We start from the raw sequence: 23,018 nt of genomic DNA on the forward strand, positions 1-23,018 counted from the left end.
CCCCAAACAATTAGTGCTTTACATCATCTACAAAAATATGTGATGACATTTTGACTGTAAAGACATTTTACTGAGGGCCAGTCTGCTCCCATGTTGTATATAATACCATATCAATGTAACAGTATAAACAGGCAAATGTTAAAACATAATTTCAAAAAATGTTGTTTCAAGAAAAGATTCTTTGACATATTTAAGAGTGGTATCTTGACGCACTGGATTAATCTAGTTGAAAAAGAGTTCAGCATTAAAAGTGAGTATTTCAAACTGCAGTGCAAACTGTCACATTTTAGTAATAAAATAACTGAGCAGAGGCAGGAATCCCATCACCAGTCACCCTTTATTTACATAAAGGCCAGCCAACTCAGAGGAGGTCCCTGAACTGAGGAGATTCTGAATCCCTTGTTTATATATATATTTTCTTTTTTTCTTTCTTCTTTATGTTTCGCTTAGTTATATGTTTTTTTTCTCTTTCTACTCATCTGGTTTTTTTTAATTATTATTTTTAATCCTCTATTTATATATTTTTTTTGTTTAATCCTCTTTTTTTTTGTTTTTTTTTAACCCCCCCACACTACTGCCTAACCGCGGTAGTGCTTATTTTAATCCTCTATTTCTTTTTTTCTTTTTTTTTGATCAAAAACAGTGAAGGGGATCTCCTGGTTTTTTTTGGTTATTTTTTTTTTCTTTTTTTAACCCCCCCACTCTACCGCCTAACCGCGGTAGTGCTTATTTTAATTCTCTATTTATATTGGTCAGCCAAGACTTCCTGATTGGCCCATGTTAAACATAGTCAATGAGATCCACTTGATTCCAATCATTACATGCAACCTGACTACGTCACTGAGAGTGATTGAATGAATCATACACAACAGTTTTCCAGTTCCGCTGATTATCCACCTCTTTAATCATTAGAACTCTCCAGAGTTGGTAAACAATAAGGGGTTTACTGAAAACTACGTACTCAAATCTCTCTGTGGGTGATGATGTTCCAGGTATTAACCCTTTCTGGTATCAGTTGTACCCAATTGTAGGATTTCTGGAGCCTCCCTGAAAGCCTGCAAACAGGTACAATTAGCAGAATGCCCCAAATACTGGTGACAGTGATGAGGTACATTGCAGGTTTTGTAAGGGTGGCCTGATTCTAATGCAATGTTATTAAACTAATGGACAATCTTAGGAAAATGAGAACTATATCAAACACAATTTGTGCTGAAAATGTTACAATCTCTCACAACAGTTTAGTTGATATTCGGCAATTTATCCCATAACAACAGTGCTGTTGAGTCGGAAATCTGGCATATATATGATGATTTTGAATTTATCTTTAGATGTAAACACTGCTCTGGATATGGCTGTCAGAAGTGCAATGTATGCCATGGCCAAGGAAGGTTGTTTTTCTACATTCAGTTGACAGTAAAATGGTAAGTTCTGTTTCTTAAGTATGTACTAACATCTGAAATAGGAACTTTAGTCAGTCATTCAGCATCTCAAGCTTGTTCTACCATTCAGTAAGATCATGGCTGATCTTTTTCTGTTTCAAATTCCACATTTTCATCTGCCTTGCTCAGCTTTAAAAATATTCAATAATCCAGTTTCTACCACCTATTGACATGAAGAATTACAAAGTCACACAAACCACTGAGAGAAAAAAATTTCTTCATATCTCTGTCCTCGACATTTTCCTAGTCAACCTGTTCAGACATGCTGTTATACGCCTCTGGCATATGTGAGTCTTGAACCTGGCTTAAAGATAGAGACACTACCACTGTACCAGAAGAGCCCTTTTTCATCTGTATCATAAAAGGGAAACCCTAATTTAAGCAGTGTCCCCTAGTTCTGGGCTAACCACACAGAAGGACACATCCTTTCCTCGTCAAGTTGATTGTCAATAACTTTCAGGTTCCTTTATTCTCTAATCGTTACCCCCTCACTCTTTTAACCACCAGTGGAAACAAGCCCAGTCAATCTAACCTTTCCCTGTAAGACAACCCACTCATTCCACATGTCAATCCAGTGAACCTTTTATGAACCACCTCCAATATATCCACGTCCTTCTTTAAAATAAGCAGACAGTGTTCGAGATACAGCCCCGTAAAACTGATGCAAAAATATTGTCACTTTTATGTTCAGTACCTCTCATAATAAACTATAGCGTCTCATTAGCTTTCTTGATTACATGCTGTACCTGCATACGAACATTTTGTGACTCACGTACCAGGACATGTGGAACCATTTGCAACTTGAATGGCTGCAGTCTTTTTCCATTCAAGTCATATTTTGTTTTTTTTATTATTTGTACCAAAGTAACCAATCACACATTTTCCCATGGAATACTATGTCTGCCAGATTTTGTCCACTCTTTCAACTTATCTTCCCCACCAAAATACATGAGCATAATCCTCAATGAACATTTTCCATCCGTCCTCAAAATGGAAAAGGGCACCACATGTATAGGAAATGCTGGAAGAAATTAACAGAGAGATGAGGTACTAGTGGGTTTAGCAGCCTTACAAGTGAATAAATCCCAGGTCAGAGATGTTTGAGATGGATCTCAGGCTGTTGACGGAGACAAGGGAGGAGATCTCAGAGGCCCTGGCAGTAATTTTTCAAATCCCCTCTGGTCATAGGTGAGGTACCAGAGGATTGGAGGACTGCTGAGGTTGTCTCATTATTTATAAAGGGAGAAGCGATAGACCAGGATATTACAGGCCAGCCAGTCCAACGTCAGTGGTGGGGAGATTAGAGTCATAGAGTCAGAGAGATGTACAGCACGGAAACAGACCCTTCCATCCAACTCATCCATGTCAACCCAATATCCTAACCTAATCTAGTCCCACCTGTCAGCACCCGGCCCATATCCCTCCAAACCCTTCCTATTCATATACCCATCCAAATGCCTCTTAAATGTTGTAATTGTACCAGCCTTCACCACGTCCTCTGGCAGCTCATTCCATATACATAACACTTTCTGAATGAAAACATTGCCCTTAGGTCCCTTTTATATCTTTCTCCTCTCACCCTAAACCTATGCCCTCTAGTTCTGGACTCCCCTACCCCAGGGAAAAGACTTTGTCTATTTACTCTATCCATGTCCCTCATAATTTTATAAACCTCTAAAAGGTCACCCCTTAGCCTCCGACGCTCCAGGGAAAACAGCCCCAGCTTTATCAGTCTCTCCCTATAGCACAAATCCTCAAATCCTGGCAACATCCTTGTAAATCTTTTCCGAACCCTTTCAGATTTCACAACAACCTTCTGATAGGATGGAGACCAGAATTGTACACAATATTCCAAAGGTGGCCTAACCAATGTCGTGTACAGCTGCAGCATGACCTCCCAACTCCTGTACTCAGTACTCTGACCAATAAAGGAAAGCATACCAAACACCTTCTTCATTATCCTATCTACCTGTGACTCCACTTTCAAGGAGCTATGAACCTGCACTCCAAGGTCACTTTGTTCAGCAACACTCCCTAGGACCTTACCGTTAAGTATAGAAGTCCTGCTAAGATTTGCTTTCCCAAAATGCAGCACCTTGCAGTTATCTAAATTAAATTCCATCAAGACCCTGTTGTACTCTGAGATAACCTTCTACACCTCCAATTTTGGTGTCATCTGCAAACTTACTAACTATACCTCCTATGTCCACATCCAAATCATTTCTATAAATTCGAAAGTTACCTGACCCAGCACTGATGGCACTCCATCGGTCACTGGCCTCCAGTCTGAAAAGCAACCCTCCACCACCATCCTCTGTCTTCTACCTTCGAGCCTGGACAGAATTCTGAGGGATAGAAAATGTCAGCACTTGGATAGACACAGATTAATCAGGGTTGTCAGCATGGATTTGATAAAGGAAAGTCATGTTTGACAAAGTTGATCAAATATTTTTGGAAGTAACCAGAAGTGATGATGAGAAAAATGCATTTGATACAAGCAAAGCTTCTAATGTGGTTTGTCATGACAAACTGGTTAAGAAAGTGACCTCATGGAATCCAAGGCAAAGTAACAAGTTGAATTAAAACTAGTTGAGAGACAGGAAGCAGAAAGTAATTTTACAGGGACACTTCTGTGCCTGGAAATTGTTTCCAGTGGGGTTGTTGATCATACCCCTACATTTAAATCCATATTCATGCTGGGACCTTGCTGTTTATGGTGCAGGTTAATAATATGGATTTAAATGCAGGGTTATAATCAAGAAGTTTGCAAATTTTGAAAATTGGTAGGGTGAGGAGGACAGCCTTAAACTGCAGAAAGAGATCAACAGACTGGTCAGCTGGGGAAGCAGTGGCAAATGGAATTCAACTTTGAAAAATGTGAGGTGATGCATTTAGGGAGGGCTAACAACATGAGAGATTACATTATGAATGGCAGGGTCATGGAAAGAACTGAAGATCAGAGAGATTTTGTTGTGCATATCCACAGATCCCTGAAGGTAGCAGGGCAGGTAGAGAAGGCGGTTAAGAAGAGATAGGATATTTGCCTTTATTGGCATACAAGAGCGGGGAGATTATGCTAGAACTATATAAAATACTAGTTAGTGCACAATTGGGGTAATGTATGCAGTTCTGGTCAGCACATTTTAGGTAAGTATGTGATTGCAGTAGAGATGGTGCAGATGAGATTTGCTAGGGTATTGTGTGGACTGGATGCCCTGGCTATGAGGAAAGATTGGATAGGCTGGGATTGTTTCCCTTGGAGCAGTGAAGGTTGATTGTGGACCTGATAGAGATGCATAACATTATGAGAGGTATAGATAGAGGTGCAGAGGAAAGCACCTTTTCTATAAATAGAAGGGTCAATAACCAAGGTGACATAGATTTCAGGTAAGGGGTAGAAGATTAAGAGGTGATATGAGGAGAAATATTTTCACGTAAGATTGGTGAGAGTCTGCACTTCACTTTCTGGAGTTTCTGAGGTCAAGTCAGAAACTCTTGTAACATTTAAGCACTAGTTAGACATTCACTTGCACTGTCTTCTCTTCCAGAGCTATGGGCTGAGAGCTGGAAAATGGCATTAGTAGAGTCGTTAGATATTTGTTGACTGGCACCGACATGATGGACCGAATGGTCTCCTTTTGAGCTGTGAGCACCTATAGAACCATTTATATTTATCTACAAACTCCTTACAACTCTTTTACAACATACTCTCCTGCCCTTATCTACATCATGATGTGGAGGTGCCAGTGTTGGACTGGGATGGACAGAATTAAAAATCACACAACACCAGGTTATAGTCCAACAGGTTTACTCAGAAGTGGGCGGCACGGTGGCACAGTGGTTAGCACTGCTGCCTCACAGCGCCAGAGACCCGGGTTCATTTCCCGCCTCAGGCGACTGACTGTGTGGAGTTTGCACATTCTCCCCGTGTCTGCGTGGGTTTCCTCCGGGTGCTCCGGTTTCCTCCCACAGTCCAAAGATGTGCAGGTCAGGTGAATTGGCCATGCTAAATTGTCCGTAATGTTAGGTAAGGGGTAAGTGTAAGGGTATGGGTGGGTTGCGCTTCGGCGGGTCGGTGTGGACTTGTTGGGCCGAAGGGCCTGTTTCCACACTGTAATGTAATCTAATCTAATCTACTACCTTTCAGAGCGCTGCTCCTTCATCGGGTAGCTAGTGGGACAGGATCATAAGACACAGATTTTATTGCAAAAGATCATAGTGTCATTGCAACTGATAGGATTTAGTGAACAAACCTAGATTGCTGTTAAATCTTTCATCTTTTAGAATGTGTTGCAGATTTCGGTTCGTTGATATGTAAATTCCAGAACTTCTTTCGAGTCACATTCCTGAGATAACTTAAGGTTTTATAAATAAAGGTGACATCTCAGCTCAGACAATGCATCAAAGGTGTGAGGTTAGAGTCTGTCTGTATTCCAATCTTGGGTCAGACTGGTTCTATTTTCAATGTAGGAATTTGTAAAATGTCACACGGATTGACTGCCTACAGTTTGTGTGCTTACACACAGACTCTTACATACTCACAGTCACGCAGACCCTCTGTCATACACACACTCTCTCTCAGACACATACACACCCCACACTTACACCCATCGCACTCACGTACACATTCTATCAAACATACACACACTCACACTTTCTCCTTCTCTCCCATACACACACAGCCTTTCACACTCTCTCTCTCCGTCACATGCATGCACACACATATCTAGGTCTGTGCGGTGCATTTGCATTTGCACAATTCTACCTTGTTTAAAAAACACACAATCTGTAGGCAGTCAATCCATGTGACATTTTATAAATTCCTACTTTGGAAATAGAATCATGTGACTCAAGATTGGAAGACAGACAGACTGTAACCTCACACCTTTAATGCATTGCCTAAGCTGAAATGTCACCTTTATTTATAAATCCTTAAGTTATCTCAGGAATGTGACTTGAAAGAACTTCTGGGATTTACATATTAATGAATTGAAACCTGCAACACTTTCTAAAAGATGAAAGACTTAACAGCAATCTAGGTTTGTTCAAAATATCGCATCAGTTGTAATGACACTATGATCTTTTGCTATAAATTCTGTGTCCTATGATCCTGCCCCACTTAGCTACCTGACAAAGGAGCAGCGCTCCAAAAGCTAGTACTTCCAAATAAACCCGTTGGACTATAACCTGGTGTTGTATGATTTTTAATTCTATTTACATTGTCTGTGAACTTAGCTACCACTGCTCTCTTGTAAGGATTTGATGTAAATTGTAAAAGGTTGAAGTTACAATGCAGAGCCCTGTGGGAATTCACTCAGTAGATCCTGTCAATCTTGAAAGACCGTTGATGCACACTTGCCAGCCAGCCAATCCATGCTTGTAATAGAGACCTTGATCACATTTCAATTCTCATAGTGTCTCCACCTCTGCATCTGTTCTGATGATATCACCTTCCACATTTTGCAACACAATTGGAACATGTTTGATTCTGTAACTAAAATTGTATAGAAAGGCAGAAATTTAATTAAAACAAAACAAAGTTTATCAAGGAACCAAGTGAAATGCACTTCAGATTTTGAACAAGGAAACATAAGAGCAAGAGACATTTTAAATGCACAACTGAAGGGATGCCCTTGTTCTCCACTTCTTAAACAGGGAAAACCACAAATTTGAACAAATTATTGATCTGCAATGTGGATTACCTATCAATCTCCTCAGCAAAGTCACTGGACACCAGCTCTTCAATGACCAACAGATTCAGGTAAGGTATTAAATAGCCATGAGAATCAAAGGCTTGTTAATTTGAAAATCGGGCACATCTTGTCAGAAATGAACCCTTTACTGCCATTTAAGATCAGAGCTGAATCAATCTTGCATGTCCTGACCAGTTCCACATGTGATGGAGCTAAAGATGACTGCCGAAGGTGAGTTGTCAAATTATTTTTGTGGGACCTGGAACAGGATAGATGCTTGATCAGAACTGACAAAAATAATTTGGGTCACTGTCAAGCTGTGACTCCATCCCTTCCTCGGACTTTCCATGACTGCAACTGGTTAGGGGCCTACAGCAGACCTGGCAAACTTAGAGGGAAGGCCTTCTTTGCAGATGGTCAACTGATCACCCAAAGGTCTGAGACAAAACCCCACTCCTTCCCATCCTCCCTCTCTCCCCGCCCAATCTCCAATCTACTGAGCCACCTTGGTTTATTGCAAATTCTTCTTGTATAGATCATTAAATTGTAGAGAGAGTGGGTTGTAGGTCTCCTCTTGTTGTAACCAATAAACCACTTTCAGAAGTCATTTTGCCAAAACTCCGGGGCATAAATAATTTGTCTAACCTTTTGCAACTGTGCCTCAGTCATACTGTACATTCTGCGACTGAATATTTACAATATAGCTCTCCTTATTCTCACATTTCCTCCTTACTTCCTAGGTGCATCCAATAATGACCTTTCCAGATCCTAGGATTAACCAGATGTCACAACAGGGGATCCAGGAACATTGGACTCAGTTTGGCAAAATCTCACGCATAATCCAACAGGTGAGGAGCAAAGCTGTGGCAGTTCGAAATAGAAACAGTCATTGCCAGATAAACTTGGTTAATCCAATCCATGATTTTGTCAGAAGTGAACTCTTGTTTGGGTAAGCGAAAAGCAGGAGGAAGAGAAATTAGCTATTTTATCTCCAACCTTAGGAAAGTAAATAATTTGTGCTCGTCTCCATTCTTTGCTGCAGACAATGCAGTAGGTTTTCTTGTGCAGTATAGAGCTCACTGTTCTGCCCATGCATACTCCACCCATCACACATTTCTGAGTGGCCACAAAAATGGCTAAGTGGTGGCCAACACTTCCTGTAAGCTACGCAAGCGAAGAGCAGCAGGGGGATGGAGCTGTGTGGGGAATGAATGTAAGCAACATTTCCTCTAAGATGCACAGCTCTAAGGCACTGTAAAGTAAAGAGATAAAAGAGGGAACATTGGTAGTGACATGACAATGTGATGAGAGAAAGAATACTTTTACATGTGATAATATTGTTACCAAACTACCTGAGATGTGGCGGGGCCGGTGTCGGACTGGGGTGGACAAAGTTAAAAAACATTACCTAATGAAGGAGCAGCTCTGCAAAAGCTAGTGCTTTCCAATTAACCTGTTGGACCATAAGCTAGTGTTGTGTGATTTTTAATTTAAACTACCTGAATGCTGACAAATCTTTGGCAAAATTACTTTCATTCATTTGGAGATAATAGGATTTATAACCTCAAAACAACAGGTAAAACAAAATATATAACAGACACCTTGCTGATATTTAATGAATTATGAAATTAATTAAACTATTAATAAATTAATATGGGAAGGCAGTGACATGGTAGTAATGTCTCTGGCTAGTAATCCAGAACCCCAGGCTGATGTTCTGTGGATAAGGGTTGAAATCCCACCATGCTAGATGATAAAATTTGAATTCAACAAAAATCTGGAACTTAAAAACTAGCCAGTTGTAACCCAAATTTCGGAAAGTCCCAGCTGGTTCACTAATGTCCGCTAGGGGAGGAAATTGCTGACTTGACCCAATCTGGCCTACATGTGACTCCAGACCCACAGTAGTGTGGTTGACTCTTAACTGCCCTCTGGGCAATAAACGCTGGCATAGCTCGTGACACCCACATTCCATCAATGAATTTTTTAAAAAGTTAAAGCCCTACCTATGATGAACTCTTCCCCACTTGCCTGGATGGGGGCAGTTCCAACAACACTCAAGAAGCTTGACACCATCCATGACAAAGCAGCCCACTTAATTTGCTCCTTTACATCTATGGGGAGACAGGATGCCAACTCGTGGAAAGTTTCAGTGAACCTCTCTGGGACACACACCCCACCCCCCTGTAGTTGAACACTTCAACATCCCTCTCACTCCCCAAAGAACATGCAAATCCTGGGCCTCCTCCAGCACCAAATTCAAGCCACCCGACAACTGGAGGAAGAATGCCTCATCATCTGCCTTGGGACCCTTCAACCACAGAGCATCAACATTGACTTCACTAGTTTCCAAATCTCCCTTCCCCCACCTCATTCCAGATCCAACTCTCCAAATCGCACCACCCTGTTGACCTGTCCTACCTGTCAATCTTCCTTCCCATCTATCCGCTTGATTCTTCCCACCAACCTATCACAATTACCACCCACCTGCAATCACCTGTCGCCTTCCCAGCTCCCTCACCCCAAGCCCCACCCCCTATTTACCTCTCAGCCCCCTTCCCCTACTACATTCCTGATGAAAGGCTTATGCCCAAAATGTCAAGTCTCCTGTTCCTTGGATGCTGCCTGACTGGCTGTGCTTTTCCAGCACCACACTTTTTGACCCTCAACCACTACTTTCAATACAGTATTAATTTCAGTGCAATAATTACCCAAGCTCCTTAGACAGCAACTTCTATATCCACAACCTCTGGCATCAAGAAGGACAAGGGCACAGACCCTCTCTCTTTCTCTTTCTTTCTCTTTCACACACACACAAACACTCTCTCCCACACACGCCACTCTCTCTCTCTCTTCCACACACATGCACTCTCTTTCTCACACACACACACACATTCTCTCGCTGGCAAACATAAACACTCTCCTACATTTTCCATCATAAAATCTCTGGAATGTGTTCATGAACAGCAAACCCTGCTGTTCTTTCAGTGCCCCGTACCACCCTTCAGCTGAGGAATGCTGAGAAATGCTGACTTGAAGTGTTCCTCCTGCCACTCTGTACAAGATCAGTGAATGTGTTGCCAAGCATAGATCAAACCTGTGACCTTACTGCTCAGTGTGCTTCACTTGGACATTATTTACATTTAACCACTGGCACGTTGAGAAGGCACAGGGCAATTTCCTCACTGACGCCTTTCATAAGACTGCTACCTGGGCTGTCCGAGGTTCTTGATGACTCCTAGCTGTCACTGTGACTTTCACCATTCACTTGCATTCAGTCTGGCCTTCCATTAACTGCTTCAATATCAATCTCCATGGGATTGTAGAATGGTTATAGCACAGGAGGCAGCCAGTTACTTCCTTGTGTCCTTGCTGGCAAGAACAGTTCAGGTAGTCCTATGAATTCTCCCGACTTTGTAACATAAATCGGCAATTGTTTTTCTTTCAGATGAATATCCAGTTCCCTTTTCATGGGTACAATTGGGTTAGCCTCTATGTCAGGCACTGCATTCCAGAATCCATCACCACCCACTGGACAAAATACGTGCATTTAGTTACATGTTCCCATCCCACTATTGCTCTGACAATTTTTTTTTTCCTCTCTTTGACAGCGCCACATGGTTGAACTCATCCCCGTTGTCCAAGTGCAGTTCCAATGGAAAAGAAAAGATCACAGCTACTTTGTGTATGGCATTGAAAACAAGGTTCATGCTCCGGAATATCCTGGCAAGAATTGCGCAATTATGTGAAGTGCCTTCTGCATCAATTCCCTTTTCTATTTACTGCAAACTCTTTCAATGTTCCAAATAAACTTATATCTCCAGAAAGAGTTAAATATATATATTAATGGGATGATTAATAAATGAGATGATATGTACATGTATAAACATATATATATATATATAAACATATATATGAAGCACCAACATATTCTAAAGAACTCAGAATCATGAATCCATACAGTTTGAAAGCAGGCCATTCAGCCCATCAAGTACACACTGACCCTCTGAAGAGCATCCAACCCAGACCCACCCCCACTACCCATGTATTTCCCATGGGTAACCCACCCAACCTCCACATCCCTGGACATTATGGGACAATTTAACATTGCCAATCAACCTAACTTGCACATCTTTGGACTGTGGGAGGAAACCCACACAGATGCGGGGAGAATTTGCAAAATCCACATAGACAGTCACCCAAGGCTAGAATCGAACCCATACCCCGAGCACTGTGATTCAGCCACGCTAATCACTTAGCCACCTTGCTGAAAGAAGCAAATTGAGTTGTCTTAAACTTTGGTGCACAGTGACTGGCTATATGAAAGTTAATTTGAAATTTAATTGCACAGGTTAGTCAGCTATTAATGGTAACACTGATTGGCATTTCATTTCAGTCTTAGGAGTCTCACCTGCCATCAATGGAATTAAGTGGCCAATGTTGGGCCTTCTGTAGGATTTCAGAAAGCAGGGGTATAAATCCTGAACCCCGACTTGAACCGCCAACCAATAAGAAGCCAGGTCCCTTAATTGGGTAAAGGGTTTGCAGGACAACCTTCATCAGATGGCACTCGTGTCTGCTGTTGGTTGAACATAAGTGGGATGACGCCATTATTGGCCTATAGACAGGAAGGTTGACTACAAGTCTTTCCCCCTTGCCTCCACCCTCAACCCTTACTCCCCACAGCAGTGGGAGGGGCGAACGTTAAATTCCACCCACTGTTTACAAACAAACAGACAAACCAAAAAGAATTCTTACTGTATAACCTCAATGAAATGGATGGTGAAAGATGTAGGCCATTCTAAATTGCACATGGTATCCAGGGATGTGCAGGCTATGTGGATTAGCCATGGGAAATGTAGGATAGGGTTGGAGGGAATGGTCCTGGTGGTATGGTCTGCGGAGAATCGGTGGGCCTACTTCCACATTGTAGGGATTCTATTTTATGATGCTATGAAATTCTATCTAATTTTGTGTAATGGGATAATCTTTGTGGAATTCAATTCCACTATGTCTATTCGATTCTACAATTTATTTACCTCTTCATATTGTAACAATATTAAAAATGATGGATCCGAAGTCACTCCCAATCTATTTCTGTGTCTCTGTGCTAAATCTATTTCTTCTATTAAGATAAGTTGCAATTTTCACATAACATGGAATATTTTTCATTTATCTAGTAAGTTTTCATTTTTGTTTGCTAATTTTTGGCTCGATGGTGCAATTGGTTGAAATTCATTTAACTGCATCCACTGGCTCTTACACCTAGTATATAGGATTTATTCTCTCTACCACAGATGAGGTGTGAAGTTAAAACCGCACAGGTAGATGAATTTAAATCCTTTCATAAGGGAAGGTTTTATTCTAGTACAGTTAGGACCTAGAGAAAGTTGGATTGAAAAGATTAACTTTGGAGACATGAGTTGTCAAGACTGAAGAACTTTGTTCATGCTCATTGTACATTGTAGGGCTTAAAAGATCGTCATCAGATCTAGTTTCAGTCACATTCCATGAAGGTCAGGTCAAGGTCAAGAGAGCAGTTTGCAGGAGGAGGAAGGGCAGTCATACTTATTATGGGTCAGATGGGACACATGCCTCGATTGTTAATATTTCTGATAGTATCCTATTAAAATGGCAAAGAATGCTTATACTTTTCACAAGAGACTTAAACCACAGCTAAGACATCCAAAACACTGTTGTCCAACATGCTATCTAGTATTAAAATAATTCAGTTAAGGGTACATTCCATGTAAAATAACTGCTGGCTTACAGTTTAAGGTTGGAGTTCTTACTTCAAAGATATTATGGTTTAGTAAATAGTTAGTAGATGTTCTAATCTTATCTGTATCTTGATATTTTGTCTTGGAGTAAAGCCTATCACAGTATATTAAATAAATAGATTCTGCTTAACCTTCTGTAACTCCTGTGTAATAGAGCTAACCCCAAGGGGATTGAAAGGTAAAATACAAGCCCAATGCAAGGTGACTGTTCAGGAAACCTGTTGTGTCCTTTCCTTTACTTTCCATCCAGCTTATTTTCTTACCCTGAAGCCACTATTGACTGAAAGTCACAGGTGTGCGTCCCACCAGCCCTCCACCACCTCACCAAAGCCATTCTTAATGTGTAAACCTAATACGGAATAGTTACTTTGCCACATCAGGAATCTCTTCAATTCCATCCTCCTGACATCTACCTCTCATTTCTTGTGGTATAATCCAGTGGATAGTTAGCTACAGCAAAACATTGGCTGATTCATCCTCTCTTTTGAACCACAGTTATGGAAATTTTGTGATTACTTTGCTTGTTCCAGATAAGATATAGTGGTGGCTCAGTAGTTAGCACTGCTGCCTCACAGACCCAAGGATCTGGGTTTGATTCCACCCTCGCGCAGCTCTCTGTGTGGAGTTCGCACATTCTCCCTTTGCCCGCATGGGATTCCTCCAAATGCTCCAGTATCTTCCCACAGTCCAAAGATGAGCAGGTTAGGTGGAATGACCATGCTAAACTGCCCATAGTGTCCAGGGATGTGCAGGCTTAGGGGGCTTAGTCATGGGAAATGCAGAGTTACAGGGTGTGTCTGTGTGGGATGCTCTTCGGAGATTCATTGTGGACTTGATGGGTTGAATGGGCTGCTTTCATAGACTGAGGACAGAATTTGAGAACACCTTTATGGCTGAGTTCAAAAATTCCTAAGATTTTTTTTCTCACAATTCTTTTTCAGCAACATGTGATGAAAAGCTGGCAACAAAACACAGTGACTATGAAACTTTCTCTATTTTGTCATTTTATATCAAATTAAATGTATTGAGTATGTGGTGTTGGTGACTGATTCTGAATAGATATGATTGATGTATTCGGAGTGTGCTGAATAATAGATTTGAAATTACATTATACTCTAACTGCATTGGCATGTTCCCTTTTTCTTCTCCACATGGGAAGCCTGAATGGAGTACCCCTTCCCATGACAGTCCATTGTGAAACGTTGGCAGGAGTGTGGAGTGACTTTTCTGGTCCATTCTTGCACCAACCTCTTTACTGCCAATAAGGCACAACTCCGTGTAGAATTGGGTAGGTGCAGGTGGAATATCAGTTGTGGGGCTTAAAAATTGCTCCTTAGTGAAATTTAATAGAATAATGACAATTAAAAGGGACTACTGAATGTGGAGTGGTGTTGGTGAAGGAGAGTTAAAAATGTTGAAAGCCTTAGCTCAAAATACACTCAAGTCATAGCATCATACCACACGGAAACAGACCCTTCAGTCCATACTGACCATAATACCAAATTAAACTAGTTCCATCTGCCTGCACTTGGCCCATAACCCTCCAAACCTTGCTTATTCATAAAATTATCCAAAAATGTTTTAAATGTGGTAACTGTACCCACATCCACCACTTGCCCTGTAAGTTCATTCCACACACAAACACTTTGTCTGTAAAAATAGTTGCCCCTTGTCTTTTTTAAATCTATCTCCTTTTCCCTTAAAAAAATGCTACCTAGTTTGAACTTCCCCACCCTAAACAAAAGAAACCTGCCATTCATCGTATCTAGAGCTGAAAATGTGTTGCTGGAAAAGCGCAGCAGGTCAGGCAGCATCCAAGGAACAGGAGAATCGACGTTTCGGGCATAAGCCCTTCTTCAGGAATGAGGAAAGTGTGTCCAGCAGGCTAAGATAAAAGGTAGGGAGGAGGGACTTGGGGGAGGGGCTTTGGAAATGCGATAGGTGGAGGGAGGTCAAGGTGAGGGTGATAGGCCGGAGTGGGGTGGGGGCGGAGAGGTCAGGAAGATGATTGCAGGTTAGGAAGGCGGTGCTGAGTGAATAGCAAACCTGCCATTCATCGTATCTATGCCTCTCATGATTTTATAATCCTCTATAAGGTTACCCCTCAACCTCCTACGGTCCAGTGAAGAGAGGTCCCAGCCCATCCAGCCTCTCCCTATAACTCAATCCTCCATTATCAGTTAATATGTTTGCTTTTATTCCCAAATGAAATTTGCTTATATTCCAAGAAAGGCCTGAACAAAAGTGGGGGAAAAATACTGGTCAAACAAACACAATTGAAAAGGGCATTAGTTGACTAGCAGCTTATGGGGAAACTAGGAGATAGTGAGGACTGCAGGTGCTGAAGAAGTCAGAGTCAATAAAACATGGTGCTGGACAAAGCACAGCAAGGCGAAAGTGAGAGCAGATGCTGGAGATTAGAGTTGAGAGTGTGGTGCTGGAAAAGCACAGCGGGTCAGGCAGCATCCGAGGAGCAAGGTGAGAAAGAGGTCACCTGTACTATAAGCACTTAAGCCCTTCACTTGGAATTCACACATTTTTGATGCAAAGGCTTCACGATCGGTGGTTGCTGGAAGAATTTTTCTGTTTAGTCATTGACTGTCAACCCTTCACTCAGGACTAAACAGCTTTGGTTACACACACACACACACACACCACACACACACACACACACACACACACACACACACACACACACACACACACACACACACCCATCACTTCATTCTCAAAGTCATTTCTGTTGCTGGTTTGCCAAGTGAGCCGGAACATCTGTGGAATCGTGCCAGGACAGACCTGGCTGTGGTTTTGTCATGTGTTCCTGATTCTATGAATGCTCTTAGGATCTGTAAGGATTAGAGGCCAGGTTCCTGCAGCAAAGCAGGAAAAATCAGAAAGAAGCTTTGGCACAGGATTGCAAAGATCCTTGTGACAGCTTGGAGAAACAAGGTAGTTATCCAGTATTTCAACTGAGCCATCAAGAGATTCCGCAAAAAAAGCCATGCCCTAACAATCAGTTCTTATTCAGAAAATCCCAACTTCAAATTAAACGTTGGCTACATGATCACTGCCTACGTGTAAATATAATCAAGGTCATCGAGCACTCGAATAGCAAATCATTAACACACAGTCGCTTAACAAACAAATAAGAGGTCACGTCGCAGTTGACCACACTGCTGAAACTATTGGACACTGATCGGGAGGATCTGGAAGAAGTCTGCAACCTCATCCCTTTATGAGAAAGCTGGTCAATCGCCTTGTGCTGATTGGAAAGCACAGTTACCTAAAGGTACATAAAACTACAGACAGAAATCCCATTATTTATCCGCATGCATGATAGAATGGTCACAGGACAATAGGAGGCCATTCAGGCCTACACGGTCTCTGCAAGATTAACCATGCTTGTATTGTAGCATTGTAGTTTTCTTTCTCCCACAGGTGTTTGTCCAATTCCCTTCTAAAAGCCACATTTCAACCATACTCTCAGGCAGCAACTTCCAGATCGTAACGATTCAATGAGTAAAATGCTTTCCTATTTAGCCTTTCGTTTTTTACTCATTCACCGTAACCCTTCCACCAACAGGAACAATTTCTCTCCACCTTTTCTGCTCGGACCCCTCTTAGTTTTGAACACGTCTCTCAAAACTACTCTCTTTCTACTCTGCTCTGAAGAGAACCACCCCAACCTCTCCAATATCTCTCATGACTGAAGTCCCTCAACTGAGGACCATTCTCAGAAATCTTTTCTGCATTGTCCCCAATGAATTCACATCCTGCCGACAGTGTGTAGCCCAGAGTTGGACACAGTACTTCAGTTGAGGCCAAATTAGTGTTCTGTAAAAGATATTCTGCCCCTTGCTTTTGCTTTTTCTGCCTTGATTTATAAGCCCATGATTCTGTATCTATTTTCAACCACATCAGAACCTGTTCTTTCCTCTTCATTGATTGTACTCCTAGTTCACCATGTTGCTGGACTCTTTCAGGAATATACCCTGTAGTTTACATTGCTTGCTGCCACTCTTCCTGCCAAAATGGAGTCATTCATATTAAATTTCATCTGCCGTGTATCTGCCCATCCCTCCAGCCTGTCTATGTTCTTTTGAGGTCTTTCATTACCCTCCTCACAGTTCACAATATTTCCAAGCCAATCTGTCAATTTTGACATTACTCAGGCCTAAGTCATTAATGTGAAGGAAAGCAGTAGTTCTAGTCCTCAAGCACTGGTAATCTTACCATAAATCTTCCAGCAGTCCAAAACCAATGTTTGACCATTCCACTCTATTTCCTATCACTCAGTGAATTTCACATCAATACCATTATTGATCCTTTCATCTTACTGGCTTTAAGTTCATCTATGAGGTGTACTATTTTCAGTACATTTGAAAGTTCATACACACATGGAATTCCATTACCCTCATCAATCATCTGTTACTTGATCAAAGAAAATTCAAATCAAATTTGTTAAAGACGATTTGCTTTTTCCAATCCATGCTAACTTTCTTTAATTAAGTGTTGCTTGCCTAAGTGTTACTTTAATCCAGGATTATCATGTTCTAAAAGGTCTCCTGGTATGAAGGTGACAGGACCTTGGTGAGACCATGACTGGAGTACTGTGTGCAGTTTTGGTCTCCTTATCTGACGAAGGGTGTAATGGCTATGGAGAGAGTGCAACAAAGATTTACCAAACTGATTCCTGGGACAACAGGCCTGACTTATAAAGATCAGTTAGGACTATATTCACTGGTGTTTCGAAGAAAGAGGGATGGGTAATCCTGTAAAATTCAAACAGGACTAGATAGGGGAAATGCAGGAAGGTTGTTCCAATGACCGGGAAGTCCAGATCCGGGAGTCACAGTTTAAAGATATGAAGTAGGCCATTTAGGATGGAGAAGAGGAGAAATTTCTTCACCTGGAAAATGGTGAGCATGTGGAATTGTTTGCCACAGAAAGTGGTTGAGGCCCAAAACATTGATGTTTTCAAGAGGGAGATTTTAGGGCTAAGGGGATCAAAGGAAATACATGGAAACAGGATACTTAATTGGATGATCAGCCATAATTATAAAAATGGCAGAGCAGATTTAAAGAGCCAAAGGGCCTACTCCTGTCCTTACATTCTATGTTTCTCAAGTGACTGACCTGTAGTTGCTAAGAGGATTCATAGACCTTGTTTGAACCAGGGTGTAACATGTATGATTCTCTAGTCCTCTGGCACCACTCACGTATCCAGAAAGGAATGGAAGTACAAGGCCAGTACCAGCACCTCTAGTATTTCCCTCCCTACATCCTTCAGCATCGCTGGATGCAATCCATTCGGTCCTGCTGACTTATAGACTGGAAATACAACCAGTTTTCTACCACTTACAGGCCAACCAATCTCTCCTATATTAAATAAAAGCAAAAAGTGATGGAGAAACTCAGCAAGTTACCTTATTTAACTCCCTTTCACCATAACGTTTCCCTTGATACAGGCAGACACAAGATACCTCAGACATGCTGCCAAGTGTCAATCCTCTTGTTTGGCCCTTAGTTGACCCATTCCCTTTATTACTCATTTATTTATAGAGAGGAGAGATATGGATTTCCCTTCCTGTTAGTTGCCAGCATTTTATTTCACATTGTCTTTGCCTTCCTGTTTTTTGCACGTCCACTCTGAACAGTGTGGTTGTGTTACCATACTGAATCATCTTATTTTCTATCTCTCCCACATCCAGGGAGCTCTGTCTTTTATCGAATATCCTTACCTGGTTGTGGGCATACATCTCAGTTGTCCCAAGCCAAACGAAGCCCTTTGTTCCATTATATGTTTCCCTTCCAATCTTCCAACTTGCCCAGACAGGTTTATTCTCAACCCATTTAAATGTCCTCCTTCAATTAAGCATTTTTATTGTTCATAGTTACTTGACTTTGTCCGTAGCTATAGTGATGGTCCTATGCCTCCTTGACCCATGCCCCACCTCAATCCCAGAACTGGATCCAATAATGCCTCCTTCTTCCATGTTGGGTGGTGAGCATACTGGGTAAAAACAATGATTGCAGATGCTGGAAACCATATTCTGGATTAGAGTGGTGCTGGGAAAGCACAGCAGTTCAGGCAGCATCTCAAGCAGGAATTCTTCTCCCTTTCTACTTGAATGGTCTGGCAATGGTAGGACAATTAATGGCCACTACTATCAGGAGACTGTGGACATCAGTGAGAGAAAAGGATGGCTGCTGTTTCAAAACAGTAGTGACATCTAGTGGCTTAATCCACACAATGCAAGAGATGCGATGACAACAATGAATGGACACTGTGCACCAATCACCAGACAGGGGTTGTTCCCCTCCCAGTTGGGTAACACTTCAGTGGTCAGGGACACTCAGCCTCGGATCTTCAGGTGGCCATCCTCCAAGGCAGACTTTGGGATAGACAACAATGGTAGCACAGTGGTTAGCACTGCTGCCTCACAGCGCCAGAGACCCGAGTTCAATTCCCGCCTCAGGCGATTGACTGTGTGGAGTGAGCAAACTGGGTAAAAACAATGACTGCAGATGCTGGATACCAGATTCTGGATTAGAGTAGTGCGTGGTTTTCCTCCGGGTGCTCCGGTTTCCTCCCACAATCCAAAAATGTGCAGGTTAGGTGAATTGGCAATGCTAAATTGCCTGTAGTGTTAAGTGCAGGGGTAAACATAGGGGAATGGGTCTGGGTGGGTGCGCTTCAGCCGGTCGGTGTGGACTTGTTGGGCCATTTCCACACTGTAAGAAATCTAATGCAAAGTAGCCAAGCAGAGGCTGATAACCAAGTTCAGTACCTATGAGGATGGCCTTAACCGGGACCTTGGGTTCATGTAACACTACAAGTGACCCTACTACACTATACACACTTTCTCACACATACACTCACACTTTCATGCAGGCCCTCTCTCACACACACACGGTCTCTTTCATACATACACACCCCACACTCATACCCATCACGCGCCATCTCACAGGCTTATACCCCATCACACTTACATACATATGCAAACACACACCCTTTCATGTGCACTCACACCGACTCTCTCTCTCTCCTGCACATGCACACACATATAAGTCTATGGAGTGGATTTGTATTTGCAGAATTATATTTGAAGATATATTCTATTTTGCTCAAATAATGCACAATCTGCAGGCAGTCAATGCATGTAATATTTTGTAAATTGCACTTTGGAAATAGAACCAGTCTGATTCAAGATGGAGATATACACTGACTCTAACCTCACACCTTTAATGCATTGTCTGAGCTGAGATGTCACTTTTTCTATAAAACCTTAAGTTATCTTGAGAGTGTGACTTAAAAGAAATTCTGGGATTTACATATTAAAGAACTGAAACCTGCAACTTATTCTAAAAGATGAAAGACTTAACAGCAATCTAGGTTTATTCACTATGTCATTTCAGTTGCATGACAATGTAATCTTTTGCAATAAATTACTCAGAGTGGTGGGGCATGGAACACATTGCTTGCAACTGGAGTAGACTTGACAACTTTAAGGGCATTTAAATGGTCATTGAATAAACATATGAATGAAAATGGAATGGTGTAGGATAAATGGGCTTCAGATTGGTTCCATGGGTCAGCACAATATCGAGGGTCGAAGGACCTATCCACGTTGTAATGTTCTATGTTCTAAATTCTGTGTCTCATGGTCCTGCTTCAGAATTACCTGATGAAGGAGCAGCGCTCCAAAAGCTATGCTTCCAAATAAACCTGTTGGACTATAACCTGGTGTTGTGTGATTTTAAAACACTACAAGAAAACAGCATAAAGTTGCTCAATAGAAAAAGACTTGTATTGATGTTATGCTCTTCCTATCCAGGAGCAGATTTCCAGCCAATGATGTGCTATTAAATATAGCCACTGCTCGCAGATATAGACACTTTCCAACAGGAGGCGATACACCTGACTCCACAGCTGGAAAACCGTATCACAGCCTCTTGAAGAAGCTTCATGGTTCAGGCCAAATTAACAAAACAGATCTCAAAAAATGAAACCTGTTGGATCCAACACACCCCACTTCTATGGATCACCTAAATTACACAAACCAGGAGTCCCTCAGACCCATAGTCTCACTCCCTGGCACACCGATACACAGTGTAGCAAAGGAACTCTACTGAAAACTGAAATACCTAGTAGAAGACTCATGCCACTTCATCCACTCCACCCAAGAATTCCTGAACATCATCAAAGACACCAAGATAGAAGAGGAAAAAATAATGGCCTCCTTAACGTAACAGCCCTATTCACATCAATTATCGTCAGCCTGGCTAAAGAAATACTGACCACGCTACTAGATGAACCAAGGACATAAATACTAGAAAGCACCAACTCCATCAGCAAGGACAACATCATCACGCTAGTAGATCTGTGCCTCACTACCCACTTCACCTTCAATGACAAGACCTACAAACAAATCAACGGAACACCTATGGGATCACCAATATCAGGCTTCTTAGCAGAAGCAGTAATGCAGAGAATGGAACAAAGCAAACTTCAGGTCCACTACGTGAATGACATTTTTGTCATCACAAAACAGACCAAATTAGAGGAAACCTACAACATTAGCAACAACATCCTTACTGGCATAAATTTCACAAAAGCAGAGGAGAACAACAACAGATTCTCCTGCCTTGATGTCACAGTGGAACAAATAGTTAATGGAGAACTGCAGACCAGCGCCTACAAAATATCAACACACACAGACCAGATACTTCACTACAGAAGCAATCATCCTAACACCCACAAACGGAGCTGCATTAGGATATTATTTAAATGGGCCAAAACACACTGCAGCACCCAGGAACTATGAGCAGAAGAAAAATACCTATACGCCATATTCAGGAAGAACAGGTACCCAATAAACACAGCCCGCTGATTCTTAACCAACAAACCCAAACAAGCAGACACAACGCGTCCAGAAACTCTAGCCACACTACCATATATCAAAGACATCTTAGAGATGACTACCAGACTACTCCAATCCCTTGGCACTGCAGCCCACAAACCTACCAACACACTGAAACAGCTACTGACGAACCTAAAGGACCCTATACCAACAACCAGCAAAACAAACGCCATTTACAAAATACCATGCAAGGATTGTAACAAATACTACATCGGACAGACAGGCAGAAAACTAGCCACCAGGGTACATGAACACCAACTGGCCACCAAAAGACATGACCCACTATCATGAGTATCTCTACATATAGATGAAAAAGGGCACCACTTCGACTGGGACAACACATCCATCCTAGGGCATGGCTAAACAGAGACTCATATGGGAATTCCTAAAGACGTGGCATTCAAACCAGAACTCCATCAATAAACACATCAATTTGGACCCCATTTACCAACCTCGGAGAAAAAGAACCAGAAGTGATATCACCTACCGTAACAGACCAAGACACATCAATAGAAAGCGGGACTGAACTCCAACACTTCACCAGAGGCTCCCTGATGGTGTTACCTAGCATCATGGTGATGAAATGTCTGAGAACAAACCTACCAACTAAACAAGCAAACTTACAACCTGAACCTCAACCTGAGCTACAAATCTTCTCAAAAATCGTAAATAATGAAGGTCTCAACATAAAGGAAAATGAGGTCAAGAAGCAAAGAGCTTTTGAGAGGATATTCCAGAGCTTAGTGCTGAGACAATTGTAGGCAGAGAAAGCAATATTTTTGGAATTAAAAATGAGGGTGCACCAAAGACCCAAAGTAGAGGAGCACAGGACAATTTGCAAGAGTACAAATTTAAGGGAGTAAATTAACATTTATAGTGAATGAGAAGAGAGTGCTGATACAGTAGACTGGGTTGTCTGTGATTGGTAGAGGCTGTGCAATGGAAATTAATGATAATTGACAGTTTAGAATCATGCAACACATAACAGATGAGGCCCTTCAGCCCAGGAAGTCTGAACCAACAAAATTACTCTAAATCTAAATGGTTAAAAAGGTGTTTAGCACACTTGCCTTCATTGCTCATTTTTTTAAGTGCAGGAGTTGGGAAGGAATGTTGAGGGTTGTACAGGACATTGGTGAGGCCTCCTCTGGAGTATTGTGTCCACTTCTGGTCACTCAGGCA

General features: G+C 41.8%; 1 protein-coding gene across 1 annotated transcript in view; it reads left to right on the plus strand.

The window, feature by feature from the left end:
* The window catches only part of LOC122559164 (protein SSUH2 homolog), a 56,971-nt gene extending 44,747 nt beyond the window's left edge, over positions 1 to 12,224 (plus strand). The window contains exons 9-12 of the mRNA XM_043708537.2: positions 1,329 to 1,421; positions 7,095 to 7,200; positions 7,873 to 7,980; positions 10,744 to 12,224. Coding sequence (XP_043564472.2) covers positions 1,329 to 1,421; positions 7,095 to 7,200; positions 7,873 to 7,980; positions 10,744 to 10,881 — 445 coding nt within the window. The 3' untranslated portion in view covers positions 10,882 to 12,224. The remainder of the gene's footprint in view (positions 1 to 1,328; positions 1,422 to 7,094; positions 7,201 to 7,872; positions 7,981 to 10,743) is intronic.
* The last annotated feature ends 10,794 nt before the right edge of the window (positions 12,225 to 23,018 follow it).

This window comes from Chiloscyllium plagiosum, unplaced genomic scaffold (genome assembly GCF_037043375.1).
Source record: "Chiloscyllium plagiosum isolate Xiang-an unplaced genomic scaffold, Cpla_swu_hap1 HiC_scaffold_14, whole genome shotgun sequence".
In the NCBI taxonomy this organism is placed as follows: domain Eukaryota; kingdom Metazoa; phylum Chordata; class Chondrichthyes; order Orectolobiformes; family Hemiscylliidae; genus Chiloscyllium; species Chiloscyllium plagiosum.